The sequence below is a fragment of the Neovison vison genome, chromosome 3, assembly GCF_020171115.1.
Source record: "Neovison vison isolate M4711 chromosome 3, ASM_NN_V1, whole genome shotgun sequence".
Classification (NCBI taxonomy): domain Eukaryota; kingdom Metazoa; phylum Chordata; class Mammalia; order Carnivora; family Mustelidae; genus Neogale; species Neogale vison.
The window spans coordinates 75,333,321-75,354,668 of NC_058093.1; the positions used below are offsets into that span (position 1 = coordinate 75,333,321).

A 21,348-nucleotide genomic window follows, 5' to 3' on the forward strand; every position below is an offset into this window, starting at 1 on the left:
TCCGCAGCCTGGAGGGGAGTTGCCTCGTCCAACTACATGTAAGACCCACTTGATACTTAAGTAAGTTTCCTGGAGAGGTGAGTCTGGGTTTTTCTCTTTCTGATCCATTTTCGTCACTCTTAGAATCAGCCCATTTCTTCTTGTGCAAGTTAAGGAGAGCCAGAAATAAGCATTGGGGCTGTCCTGTCCTCTCTCCCCATTGTAACAGCTGGGCTTGCACACAGAATAAAACACCTAAGAGAGGGACTACTTAGAGATTACATGCAGCCGGGGAGGGTCAGCATTTACACCTGCCCTTGATTTACTGCAAAGAGGACCTTGACGACTAAACCCTGGTGACTCAGGGCTCTCTGGAAGTTTGGCAAAGCATCACTTTTTAAAGTGCAACAATAGCAAATTACAGTAGTACAAAAAGAATGACTATTTTTTCATCTCTTCCTTTTTCAATATCAGACTTATGGAAAGGAATGTGACAACAGTGTCCCATGAAAACTTCAAATGTTCATAAAGTGACACATTTAAAAGTGATAGCTACCTCATTGAAGAGTAGTATCTCTCTGAGTTACTTCAAAAAAAGATTTTGCCTTTTTCATATTTAAGCACTCTGACCCCATGCCTTAACATTATTGTTTTACTTTTTTCAAATCCTCACAAACTGAAATAGAGACCAGACACAGTTATCACAAAGACCCATTTCTTTTCTCAAAGATCAAGAGGTAGAAACAATTGCGTATTATTGGCAACAACACCTCAACCACACAGCTTTGTATGGTTTTGGATTTCAAATAAGAAGGCTCAATAAAAGTAAACCGCATGGAACATTACACTGGAATTGCACGCGACCACGAGACCTGCATTTTTGCATCTGGAATGTGTACAAGCATAGACTTGCCACACCGATATGGCTTCTCCTACCCAGAACACCCTGACAGGGGTCCACATGGATGCCATCACTGTCATGGTAAGGAAGACAAATGGCCCGCCACTCTCTCCACAGGTTGTTGATTCAGCGGGGAGCCATATGTCTGGAAAGGTGCTTCCCTCACGGGTCTCCAGCTCTGTGCTAGAACCACACCTTGGTTGCGACTTGCTCATCGAATCCTCTGTGTCCTGATAACAATGGGATACCATTCCTCTTCTAGGAGTTTAACCAGTCATTCAGAACGGGTATAAAGGCTAAAGTAAGACAACGCACACTTAGGGAAATAATAAGCAATAGGCCACATTATATCTTTATCTCCAACCCAATAAAGCTATTACTATTACTACTACTATTTTATCAAAATATGGTAGGCTGTTCAGTATTTTGAGGCTGGTTAACAATTAGCAGTATTAAGTATTATATAATATAATATATATATTATATATAAAATACATATAATATAAGTATATAATATAATATAAGTATTAGCAGTGATTCCTGCAGAAATGAGACGGGATCCCAGGTTCTCTTTCCAGAGTCTCCTTTGGGGTGTCAATAGTCTCTAGAAAATATGAGTGGCCTCAGCCCAGAGATCTGAAGCAGCCAGTCAGAGTAGAGCACAGATTAGCCTTTCATCCACCTCCCTTTTTTTTGTTTAAATAAATTTAGAAGGTTCGACATCTTTCACTCAAATTCCATATTGTCAGGCCCTCTTTGAAAAGTTCTGAGATTCATCAAACGAGATTGTATATTCCATTGACAAAAAGGATGACTAAGTAAGGAAAAACACCCGGTGATCTATTTTGAAGATCTATTTGGAAAGAAAAACTGAACTGCATTTTCCGGCGGTTTTTGGAGAAATTCCATCTTGTTTTTATTTTTGGAAGAATAAAAAGAAACATAGAATGTTAAGAGATGTGTGTTTCTGCCATAAAATATTGTCCACTTTCTAGATCACCCTGATAGTAAAGGATGCAACGTTTTTAGAGGTTGTTTCATATCAACTTAGACTATTCAGTACTTGGAAATTTTTGCTCCTTTCCCAACACATCACACTTTTATAAATGCATGATTTTCAATTTGAACAAACACTGTATTTTCTTGAAAATTCATTGATTTAACAAAAGTTTATCAAGTGGCTATCATTCACTGTCTTAGGAACTGGACATAAAATGAAGAACAAGCCTTCAAAAAAAATTACAACGTTGTATTTGAGGAGACCTATAAATCTAAAGTAATAAATAAGGTATTTTCAGAGTGTTTAAGTACTTAAAAGAAAATCAGATAGGAGAACGGGGGAAAAAAAAAAAACACCACATTTTACCACAGATAATTCCTAAAAACATTTTGGTTGTCTTGACACAACTGTGATTCAGATACTTCTACATGTAAAATCATACCAAAAACATAAAAGCAATGACACTATTCCATGATTTAGGAAAAATTTGATACCAAATTCCGAATTGTACAAATTGTCCAAGTAAGGGACATGTTCCTCAGCTTTCAAAGTGGCCTGTGAGATTTCCACAGTGGATGTTCTTCAACTGGAAAGGACCAAGATAACAAATGGATGTCAGAAGTCCCATGATCGTCCTAACCTCAAGGAGAAAGTGACCTGCATTTTGGAAGTTGTTTGAAGAGGAGTGCTACGTGCTAGATGTCCTCTCACATGGAAACCTTCCAAGCGGGTTTCTGTGCAGTGTGGTTGGTCTGGTAGTTAGTGAATAGCAAAATGAGTACGAGTTACCTCTCTTGTTCTTTACATAAGTACAGAATTGGTCCATGATCTAACACTTACGAAGATACTCTAAGAAAATAATGTTTTTCAAGTTTAATACGTTAAGAACTTCAAAAAGTTACCAAATGGTAAAAGAAAAAAGCAAAAAGCTAATGAATGGGTGGTTTCACCACTTCCCTTTCTTTAGTGGAAAACCAGTTGAACGCATTTGACAGATAATTTAAAAACTATTCTGAGGAAAAGGAAGAAATTTTAAGGTCTTTTTTAGACAGTAGTTATTTTGTTAATGGGAGACGCCACAAGATTAGACCTGTGTACCTTACTGAAGCCGCACATCTAATTCTGACAGTAGATCCTTGTATGTAACAAATATGGTCAGTACAAATGTAAAATGTTCCATTTTCCTGGCAGCTCCACATGCCTGGTGATTTTCCATGCTACCAGGGATTAAGAGCCATGCAGCAACGCTGTAGTTATGCCATTGGCTAATTTAAGAAGCCACATCAAAGAACATTTCAAAAAGCTCAGTGTAACAAATAAGACTTTCAATTTATGTCTGCAGTGGGTAGGAGACTTAACTGAAGGTTCACTCAGACCTCACTGCGTGGACACACACACACACACACACACACACACATACACACCCAACAGTTTTGGGTGTTGATGTTCCTATTCAAACAACAGATGAGTCAGCTAAAAAAATTCAATGGCATATTACCCATATTCAGGTTAAACAATGCATTCTGAAATGTCTATTCGGTTAATGTGATTTATTAGGGAAGCCCAGACCACTCTGTAGTCCAATTCTAACTGCTGCTTTCAACATAGGGAAAAAAAGATAATGAGCTGAATTTTATCTCCTACGAAAACCCAATGCTTTTCTTTCTTTGTTTCCATTCTTTTTTTTTTTTTTTAAGATTTTATGTATTTATTTGACAGAGAGAAATCACAAGTAGATGGAGAGGCAGGCAGAGAGAGATAGGGAAGCAGGCTCCCCGCTGAGCAGAGAGCCTGATGCGGGACTCAATCCCAGGACCCTGAGATCATGACCCGAGCCGAAGGCAGCGGCTTAACCCACTCAGCCACCCAGGCGCCCCCTTTGTTTCCATTCTTAAACAAGCAAATGTTTGGATGTGACTGGAAACCACTGAGAGAGAGAGAGTGGTATTTTTCCATCAAGATGGGAAGAAAGTTCTTGAAAGGTTTTTCTTTTATCTTCAAGATTTGATGTTCTGGGTTGCCTGGGTGGTTCAGTTGGTTAAGCGTCTGCCTTAGGCTCAGATCATGATCCAGCATCCCGGGATCATAGCCTTGCGTGGGGCTCCCTCCTCAGTGGGGAGCCTGCTTCTCTCTCTCCCTCTGCCATTCTCTCTCTCTCTGTCAAATAAATAAATAAAATCTTTAAAAAAAAAGTTGCCTTCCTATGACTATAATATTTTTTGGCCAATGGATGCATACAGATATGAAAGATCTATAACATCTGTCAAAGACAAGATAACAAAAATTTTTTTATGAAAATGTTAGATGTCCTCATGAGAGAATGCAAAAAAAATTCAGAAAAATTTTAAGAAAAATGAAAACTATGTGGAATCTTTTAGGAAATTAATAAGAATTTAACTCTACTATGAATTTTAATAGCAAAGAAGAAATAAAATGATAAATCCTATGAATATATTTTTCCTTGTGGGAAAGTTACTACCTCCAAAGGTAGTCCAAAGGTAAGTACTACCTTACTCAATAAGGTATAGTCCCATATTTAAAAAACAGCCCAAGATATGCATAGTTGACAATGAACTATGTCACCCCCTGTTCCCCAAAAAAGTCCCACTAACAAAGCTAGAGTACATGCTTCAGAGTGTTGGGAACAGGAACTGGATTCACCAAGAGAATCTAAACTACACAGGTCAGCTGTTTCCTGTGCTATTTAGTATTGTGTCTTCTCAGGGTGAAATAAAAAAAAATTATATCAGGAATATGGACTGAAGAACAATTTTTCAATAGATGTGCAAAATACTCAAGAAGATAGAGATTCAGCTGAGGATAGATCATGAGAAGATCATGAGAAGCAATTTTTCTGTAGTACATCATAGTACATCCATCCTGCAGTTTGGAAGGACCGGCTAATATCTGAGATAGAAGACAGGCACTTTGTTCTTGACCTTTCTTTTTGTTTTTAAAATAGTGACCAGAAAACTGCCTCCAAAACTTTGTCTTCAAGATTAAATTTCCATAACATAAAATTCAGTGCCAAAAGGAACTCTGAAAAATACCTTAAAAAAAAAAAAAGAATTCTCCGTACTTTAGGAGAAAAAAAAAGGCCATACCAGTAACCAAAGACTACTTGCGGATACTTATGATGTAGCTTTGAAAGTTATTGGTCCAGGGGCGCCTGGGTGGCTCAGTGGGTTAAAGCCTCTGCCTTTGGCTCAGGTCATGATCTCAGGGTCCTGGGATCGAGCCCTGCATCAGGTTCTCTGCTCGGCAGGGAGCCTGCTTCCTCCTCTCTCTCTCTGCCTGCTTTTCTGTCTACTTGTGATCCCTCTGTCTCTGTCAAATAAATAAATAAAATCTTTTTTTTTTTTTTTAAAGATTTTATTTATTTATTTGAGAGAGAGAGAGTGTGAGAGAGAGCATGAGCGAGGAGAAGGTCAGAGAGCAAAGCAGACTCCCCATGGAGCTGGGAGCCTGATGTGGGACTCGATCCCGGGACTCCAGGATCACGCCCTGAGCCGAAGGCAGTCGTCCAACCAACTGCGCCACCCAGGCGTCCCAAATAAATAAAATCTTAAAAAAAAAAAGTTATTGGTCCAAAGTCTCTAAATACAAGTAAGTAAGAATATGTTTGCCTGTGTTCTGGTAAACAGTCTTAAAAAAAAAAGTTACATAGGCTTCCTTAGACACTAGGAAAGCACTGAGCTTTCTTGATTTAAAAATCAATACACCTCCCAAACAGCAAGATGCATTAACTGACATCCTCTCAAAACCATTCTGTCAAAGCTGAGTTTGAAAGGCTGTTGGGTAACGAATCAGATATATCCTGATGGTGAAGCAAAACAGGTCCGTGACACAAATTAAAAAGGCAGAAGATGAAAAGAAAACCCCACCAGGCAAGAAGAAGTGCAAGCGGAAACCCGGGCCTGTTTGGATGTATTCTTTATTCTGCGAAGCAAAGTGGAAATGAAATGTTTTCTCCCCAGATGCAGGACCATGTTTCTTACCCTTGCGCTAAGAAGAAAGCTGACAGTTGAGGACTGACAAGGCTCAAGGCAAGACAAGTGGTCCAGTCCTGAGCATCTCGGGTTCCTTCTCTCCATGGCATACTCTCATTACACAGTGGTAAAATGTCAGAGATCATCTATGTTTTCAAACTGGTTTTTAAATTTTTAATTTCAGTCTGAGCTTCTGAAACCACCCCCCCGCCCCTCCCCGCCAAAGTCATCCTAATTGAAAACAATAAACACTGAAAACGATGCTGGTTACAACTGGTAGGCCAGGCCCCACACCCACCGGCCCGATTTTAGTCCAGCTTCTTCACTTGAAAATGAGAAAAGATTTGGAGAATTTTAGTGACTTGCTTGAACCCCTCCAGCTAAGCCCAGAACCCAGATCTCTTGCTACAGTCACCAGATTTACAAATAAAAGTATAAGATGCCCAGTTAAAGCTGAATTTCAGATGAACAACAAATCATTTTTTTAAAGTAAATATATGGGCCAAACATTGTACAGGATATTCTTATACTGAAAACAATTTGTTGTTTATCTGAAATTTAACTTTAACTGGGCATCTTGTATTTTGTCTCTCCCTGCTTCCTTTTTTTTAAAAAAATTAATTTATTGATGTCATCTCTACACCCAGTGTGAGGCCCAAACCCACAATCCCGAGGTCAAGAGTTGCTCACTCTTCCAATGGAGCCAGCCAGGCACCCTCCCTCCCTATTCCGTGACTGCTATCCAAAGAAGTCATGACTACATCAATATTGATTCTACTGGTCCTTCTCTTTACAAGCTTACTTTGTCACACTTAACATTCTAGGACTTTTATTAGGAAAGTAGTCCCTGAATGGTTTTGTGGACAAGTGACATCAAAAATATTTTACGTCATATATTTATCTTGTTGCTGCCTTTTTGTATGGATGTATATGTGTATACTCTTCCAGCAAAAAAAGATTTTTGGTTCAACTCTGCATTTATATTATACAAAGTGTACCATACTTGTAAAGTAAAATAAAGAGCTTCAGTATTATGCCTCACTCTGTTCTCTGCAGTGATAATTGCTTTATTGAATAAGGCTCTGTTAACGGTACAGCTTGACATTTAACATTTATCCATTTAATTTATAATTATTTTTAGGTGACTGCAAGGAGGCTACAGTTCAAACTAAAAGTAGTCTGAACTGAACTATCTTTCTTCTTTTCTGAGTTTGTTAAGGAAATGCAGTCACTGGCAGGTGAAACTATTTTATCCACCAAATTTGTTTCAAATATACATAAAGCCCTTTCTGCCTCTATATATTCTGAATACAGCAACATCTAAAGGAGGAAAATGAATACAGTAAATGAAATCATCACATTAAAAATGTGTCTAGCTTGCTCATATTTTGGCCATGGATATCTCATCAAAATTCCCTAGTCAAGCAATGGAGAAACACCTACATGCACCACGTAGCGAGTTGTTAGGAAATATAGAATCCCTCAGGAACATTCATAAAAAGTTCGAATGTTAGGGAGCAAAAACCATTTGTATTTATAATCTATCTACTCCTTATGAAGATTTTTAGAAATGTTTCTAAATGTTTCTGTTTCCCATTTGGAAATTCAACCTATTGGGATGCTTGGCACCTTCAAAGTCTTCATAACACTCATTTGGAATTTTTATTCACCCTTTCTGCCTCTCTCAACCTTTAACACTTTTACTAAAATTGGGCAAATACCTCTATGTAAAACACAAGAAGTTCATATGTCACTCTATTTGAAAGGTTTTGTATAATTAGCTAGGAGTCACCAGATTTCTGCCACACAACAAACAATATCACGAGAACAATTGTTGGCAGTTCTCTAACCACTGCAGTGCCACTGGCCTCCTGAAGCTGGGGTTAAAAGCTGGCCTCTGGAAATCAGTCATGCTCTCGGCAGAGAATAATATTTCAGTGATATGAAAGCTGAAATGGAGACTATAATCTTTTGTGATTACCCTTGAGGCCGAAGCAAACGCAAAAAGGAAAGTCCATGAATTGCTGATAATTTCCTGTGATGACCGATTCCCAGGAAATTCTGATATAACTCTTGCTCTGTGAAGAACTGATGGCTCCGCAGAACTGTCGCTTCAAAGACCTGCACCTCTGGATGTCACAATGCTTCTTCAGAAGCTACTCATCCATTAAAGGGGCCAGGCCTGTGAGGCAGCAGCTCTCCCTCTGAAGACAATGGGATGTCTGATTGCACAAGGAGTGATGAGCTGTATGCTACAGGCTGTTTTTCCAGAGAGTTCTTTTATGAAGGAATTGATTGAAAATATGACTGTTTTAAACCTTTTTTCTCCTCCTAGAGGTTTAAAGATGGATATATTTCTCTGCTGTTCCTAATAGCTCCGTAACTATGATTATCTCAGCTTATATAATTTTTAAGGTTTTACTTGTTCTGATATTTGTTTTCTCTGAGAAAAAAAATATTTTTCATACATATGTGCATACTGTTCATGTCTATTTAATATTTTGGGGTAGGATATAAAACTACTCATCTCTTTTTGAGTAAGCATCAAATCTACAGTTAGATGTCACTGCTCAGAACACAGGTTAAGCGGGTCCTTCTTATACAACTGGCAACTGAAATTCAGGAGAAAAGGGAGGCAGGGTAAATGGAGATCTCTAGCAGAAGTCCAAAGAATTTTTAGAATACATTTCCATTATCAATACATGAAGGATAATTTAATATATTGGCTTCTATGAATGGGTTTAAAATCTTTTTTAATTGTTATGTTAACATAATTGTTATATATATAATATATACACATACATATATTATATATACTATACATAGTATATATAATATATACTATACTATATATAAATCTATATAAAGTATATATATACTATATATAAATCTTTTTTAATATAATCTTTAATATAATATTTTTAATTGTTATGTTAACATAATTTTTATGTTAACTATTGCTAGTTGAAAGAATAATGTGAGAATAAGATATGTGTATATATGTATATATTATATACTATATATACTGTATATATGTATATATTATAGTATATATACTATATGTATATATTATATACATATATAATATATATATACACTGTGTATATATATTATGTGTATATATGTATAATATACAAATATATAATATGTTTGGAAGTCAACTGTATTTTATTATGTGTATATATATATATACATAATAATACACATATATACTATATATAGTATATACACATAATACAATGTATGTATGTATATATATATGTGTGTATATGTATATGTATATATATATACTAGTATGTATATGTAATATACATATATATAATATATTTGGAAGTCAACTATATTTTATTTTATTTTTAAAAGATTCTATTTATTTATTTGGAAGAGAAAGTACAAACATGAGGAGGGGGAGAGGCAGAGGGAGACAGAAAGGGAGAAGCAGACCGTTTGCTAAGCAGGGAGCCCAGTGCAGGGTTGGATCCCAGGCTCCTGGGATCATGACCTGAGCTGAAAGCAGACGCTTAACTGACTGACCCATCCAGTCGACTATATTTTAAAATAAAACAGAAAACACTGTTACATGTTAGTAGTCAGTGACAATGTTGCATAAGTGGACAGCTTTCAGGTTCGAAATATCTTTATCATAACCTAATATTATTGAAGGTAAACCGGCAAAATGGAATTCAGCCAAACCAGTGTGGTTATTCCCCGCCTTCGTTCTATACCCTCTCCCCAGCCCTGCTTCAAATTCAGTTGTAGCCTCTCTTCATTGCTTTTAGACAGCCAGGTAATTCTGATCTTTAAGCATGCCCTACTACTAACTCATTCAGCTAACAAATAGAGTACCTGCTTAGTAGCGGGCAGAACTACTTTAAACAGTATAAATGTCTTAAAGTCAAGAACCAGGTCTTAGCCATGTATATATCCTTAGCATCTACCTGAATTAGGATTGCTTGAATGCACAAAACCAGCCCCAGTGATAAATATAATTTGGTTTATTTAAGGCAATTGGCTAGGAAGATGAGATAAAGGGAATAGCCATATTAATAAGAATATTAATTTTGTTTATAAAAATCGAGCTTTGCTATTTTAAGTGTACTTTCTTAAACATGATCTCATTTGGTATTCATGGAAACTGAATTGTTCAAGACAACAATAAGGTGATTCGCTGGCATGCCTGGTGGCTCAGTCCAGAGAGCATGAGACTTCATCTTGGGGTTGTGAGTTCTAGCCCCACACTGAGTGGGGACTACTTCAGAATAAAATCTGAATTATTTAAAGAAATAATATGGTAAAGCATATTAGTACTTCGATGGGAGAAATAATACGGTGATATGTTTTACAGTTATGATTTTTTTCACAGAACTTGCACTACATTTCAGAAGTTTTCTAAATATTCAGTCATATCCTCAATCCTCCATAAGCAAAATAAAGCCCAAATTTTCATGATATAATGATAAGGATTATGAACATATATTAACTCTAGTTGTAAAAAAAGGAAGAGTAGAACTAAATGACTTTCTCAAGATCAAAGAAAATGAATGTAGATACCGGTGTCATGGGTCCCAGTTCAGTGCCCTTTCCCTTCCCAATGCACTAGATCACTCTCCCTTCTTCCCTCCTCTATTCTGACTCCTGCTTCTCTAGGAGGCATGAAGCAGAGTCAAGACCATGTAGGACTGTTAGAGGCTTACTTTGGAGCAATGCAAGCAGAATTACCTCTCTGAGATCAGAAAGAACGTTCCAAGTGGCTTTGGGGAGGTGGGATATGACAGATGATGAGTGACTAAGTAAATGCTACCACCTCTTTAGAAGCTAAGTACTTCAAAAGTTGAAAATTAAGTATATACCATGTGATAGTAGCTATTACTAAAAATTTCAGCATCTAATAACTTCAGAACTTCAGCTCATTTTTGGGAAATGAAGTTTTTGGAGGTTTGATACTATTACAACAAAGAATCAATTTACATATTGTGGATATTTGGTGTCTACATAAAAAAAATCAACTAAATTAGACCCAGAAACATATTTTTAATTATTGGAGACTTTATGTACACCTAAAATTATTGTAAATCATAAACCTGTGAAAGAGATCAGCTATCTTTTTTACTACAACAGTCAGATCTTTATTTGGTTGCAGAAACTGCTCACAAGAAGAAAAAAGGATGAGACTGACAAGACAATTCTATCCTCTAAATAGAATACACTGCAGGGATGCCCAGCTGGCTCAAATGATACATTATGCCACTCTTGATCTTGGGGTGATGGGTTCGAACCCCATGTTAGGTATACAGATTACTTAAAAATAAAATCTTAAAAAATTAAATTAAAAAAATAGAACACACTGCAAAGGAGAGTTTTTCAATCTGACTTTACGTCCTGCAAGGATTTATTGGGTATTTAAAAAAGTATGTACTACTTGAATAACCTATTAGAAATAGACACATTTCAATTCAAGTTATGTCAGGATAGAGACTGCTCTTGCTTGTCTGATACTTAGCTTTTTTTCTTTTTCAATGGCAGAGCTGTTTACTGGGAGAAGTGTGAAGACTGGATTATATTCTTCAATCTTCCATTTTGCAAAAAGGGTGCAACAATGACACATGTAGCCTATTTTCATATGTGGGTATGTTAAAAGGATTAATTGTAGAATATCTTTAAAATATGCTAAAACCTTCTGATACTAGAATTCCATGAAAATAAGGTGTTGTTCATATAATTTAAGTTTTTCCCATCCTATTTTAAGCATCAGAACATAAAAAGGAAGGTATAAAAATCAAATTGACAGCTAAATCTGTGAAAAAAGTATTTTTCCAAGATTCCGATGTGGTTCCACAAAGATGCTGAAATTTCACAGATTGCTCAATAGCACTCCAATTCTTCTTTAACACCCTCAATGACAATTCTGAAAGTAAAGGGATTGGAAGATTCCAAAACATGTTTTTCCTTCCCCAAAAGTGATTTGAAACCTAATTCTGAATATAAGAACCTGGGGGTGGGGGGAAGCACACAGTCTGTGCTATTGGCTGGATTCCCAAATTTTTGATAAAAGTTTTTCAGAAAACGGCACCATCAATTAGTGTTTATAGATTGATCAATTTAGAAATAACTTTTTGGGCTGTAGGAATGTTTTGCACAATAATATTTTGCTACTTCTTAGATTTATGAAGCTCCCTTACTTGACCACTGGCACATGAAGAATTGGTCACAGAGAGAAACTAAGAACAAGGCTGTTGTTGGTTTCTTCTTTGAATTAACTGGTAAGAACAAGGTAAATTATTTTAAGAAGATGGCCTGACAGAGACACTTTTTCCAAGTTGACTCTGCTCTTGAAAAATGCTGACCTGGGACAGTGCCAAGACTGAAGACCTGTCTCGCCAGAAAATCTCATGTGCCCTCCAAGTACACATAATCCTTGAAACTCTAGCACTAAAGATGAAGCTCCAGAGCCATGCGAGGTTGAGACTGGGATAATGAAATAGACATTCGAGAGGACAGAGCATGGGGGGACTACAGATGCCTCTTTTCATAGGCTTCTCAAACCTTGTGTTCTTTTACTGCGGAAGGGCCCATCAAAGTCTTAATCTGTGTTTCTTGGCAGCTTAATCAACTGAACTGACTATTGATTATGAACTGTATTCTCTATTATATTACGGTGAATTATACAAGAGGAAGTAGTAATGTCAGACAGTGAGCAGATTCTTATTTGTTATAGCCCCTTTCTTAGCACAATGACTGGCATGTGAGGACATTCAGTAAGAGGTTGTGAATGAATGCCTTTTCCTAGATGCCATGCACAAATAATTTATTTAGGGAGAGAGAAGGTGTATGACCATACATTATATAAATACACATGCACACACACATACACACATACATACCATATAAATAATACCCACATATTCTAAAGGGATTTCAACAGTACGTAGAGAAAAGGAGATCTGAACACAAAGTCTGTAATAGACAAACCTTGATAAGGCAAAGGACATGACAAATTTTAAAAAGATATGTTTGTAGTTTGAAGAGAAGAGGGAGACAATAGTACAGATGGTCACTATACAGTATTTTTTTCCCTCCCAGGTAATGTTTACATACTTTTTCTCTGTCATATTGAATAGGGATGAAAAAATTTCCGGGCAGGAATCTATGCTTAAATATTTGTATAAAAATCTTCATTAGTTTTGTACTGCATTTCAAAGATGGATTCCTATACATTTTTTTTTTCTAATGACCTAGGGGGTTGCTGTTGACTTTTTAAAATCCAATAACAGACCATCATCTCCAAAGAAATTTCAGTAACCATGGAAAATTTCAACTTGGCATATTTTAATATACATTTCTTTAGGACACATAGAAGAATAAGGTCCTTCAATATATCTTAAGCATAATCATGAAAATAAAAATTCAACTCTATTCTCTTTTTTATTTTATTTTTACTTAATTTTATTTTATCTCTATTTTACTTTTTTTTCTTTTGGATAAATGTATCATTTCAAGTAGCTGTATATATTAATTTCCTAGGAAACAGGAATATATAACTTCTTTTTTTTTAAAGATTTTATTTATTTATTTGACAGAGAGAGATCACAAGTAGACAGAGAGGCAGGCAGAGAGAGAGAGGGAAGTAGGCTCCCTGCTGAGCAGAGAGCCCAACGCCATGGGACTCGATCCCAGGACCCTGAGATCATGACCTGAGCTGAAGGCAGTGGCTTAACCCACTGAGCTACCCTGGTGCCCCGAATATATAACTTCTTAATGACAGCAAATCATTATAAGAGTAAAAAAGAAGCCTCAAATAGCAAAAATTCACAATTAAGTGCATTAGCAGAGGTAAAGTATTTTATTTAAATCAAATTAAAGAAAAAAATCAAGTAAAAGGGAAGTATGTATCCAAATGTTTAAATAAAAACTTCATTAGGTAGCAAAGGTATTAAAGACAGATTAAAAAGTTAAACGTTTTGGCTTACTTTAGGTTTCCTTACAGTGACATCTCATGAGACACATGGTATGAATTAATAGTGAAGTAAGTATGATTTTGATTCTCAGTTTCTTTATTTTGTACCTCCTTGATAAATATATTATAATTATATTATTATTTTTGGTACAAGAAACATTTTAAATATTCATTGAAATTGTCAAACTATGAATAATCCAGAATCTCAAAGAGTTTAGAATGAAAAATAGTAGACATACAGATCATTTCACAGATTGTCACGGATGATTCAGAGTCATATAGTGATTTTGGATTTTATATTCAGAAATAATCTTTATTCTTTTCCACATATTTGTTTATGTGTCAGGAAAAATGAATTTCAAGGGATGTAGTAAAAATCAGATTATTTTTCACAGAACTAAGATTGCTGAGCCTCTTACAATAAAGCAGCAGTGACCTCTATTGCGCCCGGAGCAGTTGCAAAAACAAGGCAGGACTCAGGAAGACATCTGAAATAGTAAACATGGGAAGTACCTGCCGATTAGCAGAGAAATTGATAGGTGACTTTCGTCTCAAGGTGACTCTGGATCATATCTATAGCTCCAGAGGGTCACGCAAATACATCTGTTCATGTTCCCTATATGTGGCTGTTAAAAAGAAACTTAACCTACTCATTGTCACATACTATATATAGGTTGGATAACAGTCTTAGTATGTTTGGGTTGCCGTAATGAAATACCATAGACTGGGTGGCTTCAACAGCAGACATAGATTTGATCACAATTGTGGCAGCTGAGATAGTGTCCCAGCGTCTTCAGATTCTGGTGAGAGCTCTCTTTCTGGCTTGCAGATGGCTGCGTTCTCACTATGCCTGTACATGATGGAGACACAGAAAGCTTTTTGTGGTCTCTCCTAAGTGCACTAATCCCAATAGGACGGCCTCACCCTCATGACCTCATCTAACCCTAAATACCTCTCAAAGACCCCATCTCGGAATACTATCTGCAGGTGTTAGGGCTCTAAAATATGAATTTGGGAAAGAAAACACAAATATTTTGTCCATAACAGTATGTAGATATATCTTCTAAAGGGACTTACTTTATTTTTAAAGGTTTTATTTAATCATTAGAGAGAGAGAGAGCACAAGAAGGGGGAGCACAGGCAGAGGGAGAAGGAGAAGCAGACTCCCCTCTGAGTAGAGAGCCAGATGCGGGACTTGATTTCTGGACGCTGAGCTCATGACCTGAGCCAAAGGCAGACACTTAACTGACTGAGATCCCTGGCGCCCATGGCCTTACTTTATCATACTAAGCTGATGCTATCCACCCTGCTAAGTATGCAATACATTTCAATTCTAAAGCTGTCTCTTCTTACAGTTAACTAAGTACTAAGTACTACCCTGGTTGTTAAACACCAAATATTAAACACCAAGTATTATCTGCATTGAATGAAGATAAAGATTGAAACCATAGTAAAGGACATGAGAAATTCTAATTCTAATAGGAGAAACAATTGTGTATAATCTGGTACCTACCAAAACATTATGTACAGTAATTAAAGGATGACTACGAGGCATTTGGTGAATTTAAATAAAGTGAAAAATAAAATGGTGAAAATGGCTCTACTGGGTTACCAAAAAATCATTCTTTCTGGCTTTTCTTTAACACTATGAAGTTCAGTTACTATTTTCACTTTGCCTATATTTCTTGGGTTTTGTTATCTTGCTTTTTCCAGTCTTTTATTCAATTTCTTTTAAGTTTATTGGGCACTAGAATATTTTTGTTTGTTTATTTTGTTTATCCTCTTCCTCAAACCAAGTACTCTTCAGTGCATATATTTTCAATAAAATCCAGGAATGAGTAACTTTCCCTTTAAACTAGCCTCACTTAAGAATAGGACCAAAGATAAGAAATGTAAGAGATTTTTTGCAAAGCTTCCACACCATCCACACAGAGAAAGCCGGAACTATAGCTGCAGAAAAGGTTGTAAATAAGTATTGCCCATGGGTGAAAAAAAGATGACAGTTCTCAGGAAAACAAAAAAAAGTGAACACCTGGGCTTATCGCCTTGTGCTTAGAAAGGGCTCAGAAATGTTGGTATTTCCTTTGCTGGGTGGCGGAGCATATACACTGAAAACAAACAACTGGGGCCCTTTCCTCCCTCTGTTTCTCCTTCACATCAGAAAGGTTTTATTGAGGTCCTGGGCCACCAGGCATAGGAAGATGAACAAGCTATAGGCGCTGCTCTCCAGGATCTGGCATTCTAGCGAATACAGTAATCAGGTCATGGGATTATGGTGTGACAACTGCCATCACAGAGGTAATCTGGGAGTACTTTGGAAATACAGAGGCCTGGCACTTGACTCAGACTTGAAGGTCACAGAAAACTTTATGTGTGGGAGGTGATACCTAAGTTGGGCTCTGAACAACAAAGAGTTGAAGGTGGGTGGCCGTGGCTGGAATGAGGGAGTCTTAGTGGGTAGTCAGGTGAAGAAGCCCTATTAGGCTGTAGATACAAAAGTTGAGATCTTTAAAAACTTGGGTTTTGGTTTGCAGAGTCTTTTACCTATAATTGTCTCAAAACAGCCCCTTGGTAAGATAAAACTGCTGGAGGGCAGAGTTCACATCACCGTTCTCTATCTTTGACCTAGAGACCACCATAAATTCTCAGTGACCCAAACTCCATCCTCCCTAAACTCCAGACTTCCCTCTTTGGATGTCTGCTTGGACAGTGTCTTGAATTATATGCTTATGGTTCACATATAATCAGTGAGAGAGATTCTGTCAGTTGTGGAGTAGAAGGCAAGACAGCCACTGAATGAAGAATGTGAAGCTTATCTCTTCATTGTGTACAATTTAGTACAGAACAAGCATGTATTCTATTTCGGAATATGACAGAATCCCATTTTTCAGTCTTGCTATAATTCTCATGTAACATTATCATACTCCACTGCAAAAACAGGAGGAAACTGTTACTTTATAGGTATTTTAAAAATCCACTCAAAATTCCCAAACTGTCAGATATGGTATTAGAATACAGTGTTTCTAGTCTTCTGATAATAATTATGAATTAAAATACTTCTTGTTTCTTATATTTGCTAATATTATCCTTGGTTAAAAGTAAAGTGATTATAATGGCATTCACCTTGCTTTTCAAAGAATAAGTGGACTCTTGAATAGAGAATACCTTTAGAATTTGCTAACAAGAAATTTTAACTTTTAAAAATATATTCTGCCTCAGAGATACTGTTTGTAGAGGTCCATTTTACATATTCAAAAAATTCTTTCCTCTCCCTACTTAACGATTCTGCTGAAAATTGCCTACCATGCTTCCAGAAAAGAACATGAAAGATTTCTCATTGGGTTTTGTTCATACGGAGTGATGTGGTAGGTAACATGGACCAAAAGAACCAAAGGCGTGGATGACCCAGAACATGAGTTTGAAAGTTAGGAGATTTTTTTTTTTAAAAGATTTTATTTTTAAGTAATCTCTACCCAATGGGAGGGGGCTCAAACTTACAAACCTGAGATCAAGAGTAGATGCTCAACTGCCCGAGTCAGCCAGGTGCCCCTTAAGGTAGGAGATTCTAATTCAAGTGTCAGTTCTTTCTTTACTAATTCTCTCTCCTCCTCTAGACAGGGGAAATGACATGGTCTACTAAAATGTTCTAAGGCTTGTGTTCTTTGAGGGATATAAAACATCACATATCTATAGTATAATTATTATTAGTGATATAAAAATGTTTTTCTAGAAAAATGTAGACAATGACTTTTATGAAATTGTCCTAGGAAATCTACTAGACGATTTAGACACTGGGATAGAAAAGTCTATAGGAAAAGGTTTAGAGTAATCCAAATGGTAACTCAGTGCAAAATCATAGGTAACTCAATGATCCTAAAAATTCATTTATTTACCACATGATAGAGGGTCCTACTTGCGATGATTTAATTTTTAGTATGCTACAAGATGTGTTCTCCCTTCACCGAAGGGCTTGGATATAATATAATCTAATGTAATATAGAGAGTAAAATGATTATTTCATGTAGTTCTTTGCTATATTCTTCTCCTTAACCAAGAGTATTTTCATGTAAAAATTACATGTTTATTTTCTTCCAAGAAGGAAAAAAATCAATTTTTATTAGAATTATTCTTTGGGTTTTCTCAAATATTTCATATAGTTACTATAAACAAACAAAAAGGCCAGTGAGTGTATCTACCAGCTATACAACATTAGCAAACCATTATGATACCGAATTTTTATCTAAAAAATTTTTATCTAAAAAAAATTATGAAGACACTCTTTCCATTTCTTAAAGCTTTTAAAAACAGATATATATATATATATATATACTATATATATATAGTATATATATACACACACACACACACACAAGACATCTTGATAGTTGAAAAAAGTAACTTAGAAAAAAAAGAAAAAAGTAACTTAGAGAATAGTACGGATCATCCCATCGCAGCTGTAAAAAGACAACAGTGATCAAGTTCCTGTTAAGTATGCACATAACATACTTCTTGAAGGGGGATGGATATACGGTACTTTCTCTAACGAAGGGAATAAACATGTACACAGGGGCAGGTAATGGTGACTCACACATTTTGTTTTGAATGGTAATGTTTTATTTGAATCTTTGAAATAAGTATCTATGCATTATTATTTGTGTTAAAAACAATGAACTGCAGTAGGAGCCATTCATGCCTCCCCACATCATCAGTGCTGCTTCCTGACAGTGGCCAGACCCCAGCTGTGGCTAAAAATGCTGTCTCCCAAATACACATTAATCAAAATACAAACACCTAGTAAGTGTTTGAAGACGAGTAGCTTAATTCAGTTATGTTTGGAATGTATCACCCACATTTCGGTAGAGGATAAAACAGGCACACTTGAGTTCAAGTTCTCTGAAATGGCACGATGAGTTTTGGGTGGTCACGCCTGATGGATTCACGTGATCCGGGCAGGCATGACTTCTCTCACTGAGCTGCTCCGCTGCTCTAGAAATGCTGCTCACCTGTTTATGCCTTTCTTTCTTTCTTTTTTTTTTTTTTTTTTCTTTTTTTCTGTTTGACTTGTCTTTGAAAAACCCAGAAAAGACAAAGACATTCAACTGTTTATTCATTAAGTCAAAGTCAGGGCTCCTTAAAAAGTTGGCTGACCCCCTATCCCCTAATTACCTTGCAACACTAAGCCCTGACAGAAGGTCTGTCAGCAGATTCTATTTACAGCCCTTGAGGAAAAATCCTCTTTCTGTTTCACTTCGTACAGAAGATAAGTTTGCAAAGGGGAACATTTGGCAGTGCTTCAGATGCCCACTGTCTGGTGGTGTGGATAATGCAATTCTTTTGCTTGATGACGGCAGCTTCTATAATGCTGTATCACTCCTGTAGACCATCATGCCCCAACTGACTGCATTTATTGACTAAACAAATAATTCATACAATCACCTGAGCTGTTTAACTGTTTCTCTTCCTACAAGCTTAGCATTGGGCTGTGGGCTGAATTTATGCTGAATTTTATTGGTGAAAAGTGTCATGCTCCACCTGGCATGCCTCCAAAATGTCTTTCAGCTGACCTGAGTGAAGAACATTGGCAATTATAGGTGAGGCACTAATATTTACTGTACATTTTCAAGGGAATGCCAGAATATTGCACAATTGATACGTAGATGTAAAATGAGTTTTTTTTTAAATAATAAAGTCACATTCGCATAACCCACAATACCTTCCCAATAAAAATTCTGTTTGTATAAGACCTAAAATACATCCCAAATAAAAGTGTATCTAGGTAATCAAAGCATATGGTTTCTTTTTTTTTTTTTTTCCAGAAGTAGGGAAAAAAAAAAAATCAGCGTGGCTTACTATCTCTAAATTGAGCATTTGAACAGCACCCCAGATATAATATGGGTTCTCAAGCCACTGAAGTCTACAAAATTGCTCAAAGACAAAGGTGAAAAGTCGCTTGGGGAAATATTTGTAAAATAAATATGCTGGCTCTTGTTTGGACCAACTCCCATGGGAGGATTGTCTTCCATAATACAGCTGATCAGCGTAACCAAAATAAGGTCTAAAATTACACACTTTGGAAACAGGCTCCATCTACTACCTATTCACAACTGTAATGAAAGGGATTGGGGAGGACACAAATAAAAGAAAAGTGCATTTACTCACTGTGTTAAAATTTGGAAAGAGCCCAACAGCAGAACTACTGTCCACTGGAAAAGACATAAATGGTTTGATATCCAGTGAAGGCTGCATCATCAGGGTAGGTGTGCGCACGAGAGCAGGAAGTGGAGTAGTGTGGCAAGTACTGCCTGCCAAGGACAAAACAAAAAGGAATTCAATCTTTTGCTCATATCCATCTCCCTCCCCAACCTACCCTGCAAAAAACAGGACTGCTGAGCTGCAAAAACAGGACCTAAGAGCGAGGGAGTTATGCTGAAAGTAAGCCAACGGCACTGGAGGAGAAAATTCAGTTAAAAAGGGTCTTCTTGCTCATGATGTAAGACAGTGAGGCAGAATACTTCCTGATGGCAAAACCAAGGGCTGCTCAGACCCGGCAGGGGTACGTAGTACACAGATCCTGCTGGCAGGTGGGGCTGAATGAGATCATCCTGTGGTTCAACCATTGTCTCTGACTGGCCAAAAATGTAGGAGAGCCCAGGGGAGGGGCCTCTTGCAGCCAGATGCTCTTTACTATTCAGAGTTATTGAATGGCTGGTAGGCATGTTTTGTGCAAATCAGAGATAATTATAGGTTTTTTACAAGGGGGGAAAAAACCTTGGACTCACAGTCACTGCCTGCTCCCAAGAAAATTATGACTCAAACTATTTTATCTCTAAAAAAAAAAAAAAAAAACAAAAACAAACTGAAAGTTGCCCTTACTTTGCGGGAAATAAGTAGTCTAGACATTGGGTAGTTGGAGTAGCTTGAGGGAGTGATTACTGCTAAAGGGAATGGTTACTGCCCAGGTGGGGCAGGGTACTGGGGGACAGGGAGAAGTTAGGACAGAAACTTGAATGTTTGTCTCCAACTTGAATATTTGTATTAGGGTAACAATTACCCCTTTTTAACAATTATATTAGCTGTCATCTCTTTAGGAATCTGGGCTAACCCATGTATGGGAGAGTTAAAGCACTCCTCCCTGGCAGCAAGCATTCTTCTTCTGAAGCCTCCGTCTACCACAAGTAAGTAGCTGCTGGTACAGGTGGCCCTCTGGGATACAGGCTCTGGTGTGCCCCGCCCCCGCTTTTTAAAAAATGTAATAACTTTACTGAGATATAATTCACATACCAGACAATTCTACCACTTAAAGTGTACAATTCCATGGTTTTTAGCATATCCACAGAGTTGTGCACGTTACCACAATCAATTTAGAGCATTTTCACAATCCCTAAAAGAAATTCCATGCCCATTAGCAGTCATTCCCTATTTCCTCTCAACACCCCCAGCTTCTGGCAACCACTAATCTACTTTGTTTCTGGGTTTGTCTCTAATGGACATTTCATTTTTTTTAAAGTTGTTTTTAAAGATTTTA

The 21,348-nt window shown here is 36.9% G+C and overlaps 1 protein-coding gene across 14 annotated transcripts in view; it reads right to left on the bottom strand.

The window, feature by feature from the left end:
- ZNF385B (zinc finger protein 385B) overlaps positions 1–21,348 on the bottom strand; it is a 401,761-nt gene that overhangs the window by 68,181 nt on the left and 312,232 nt on the right. For 12 of the 14 annotated variants that reach the window (XM_044242447.1, XM_044242448.1, XM_044242452.1 and 9 more), the window contains one exon: positions 19,983–20,125. In XM_044242447.1, the coding sequence (XP_044098382.1) occupies positions 19,983–20,125 (143 nt within the window). Of the gene's footprint in view, positions 1–14,242; positions 14,289–19,982; positions 20,126–21,348 lie in introns of those variants that run through there. The other 2 variants (XM_044242460.1, XM_044242459.1) reach the window with 2 other exon arrangements.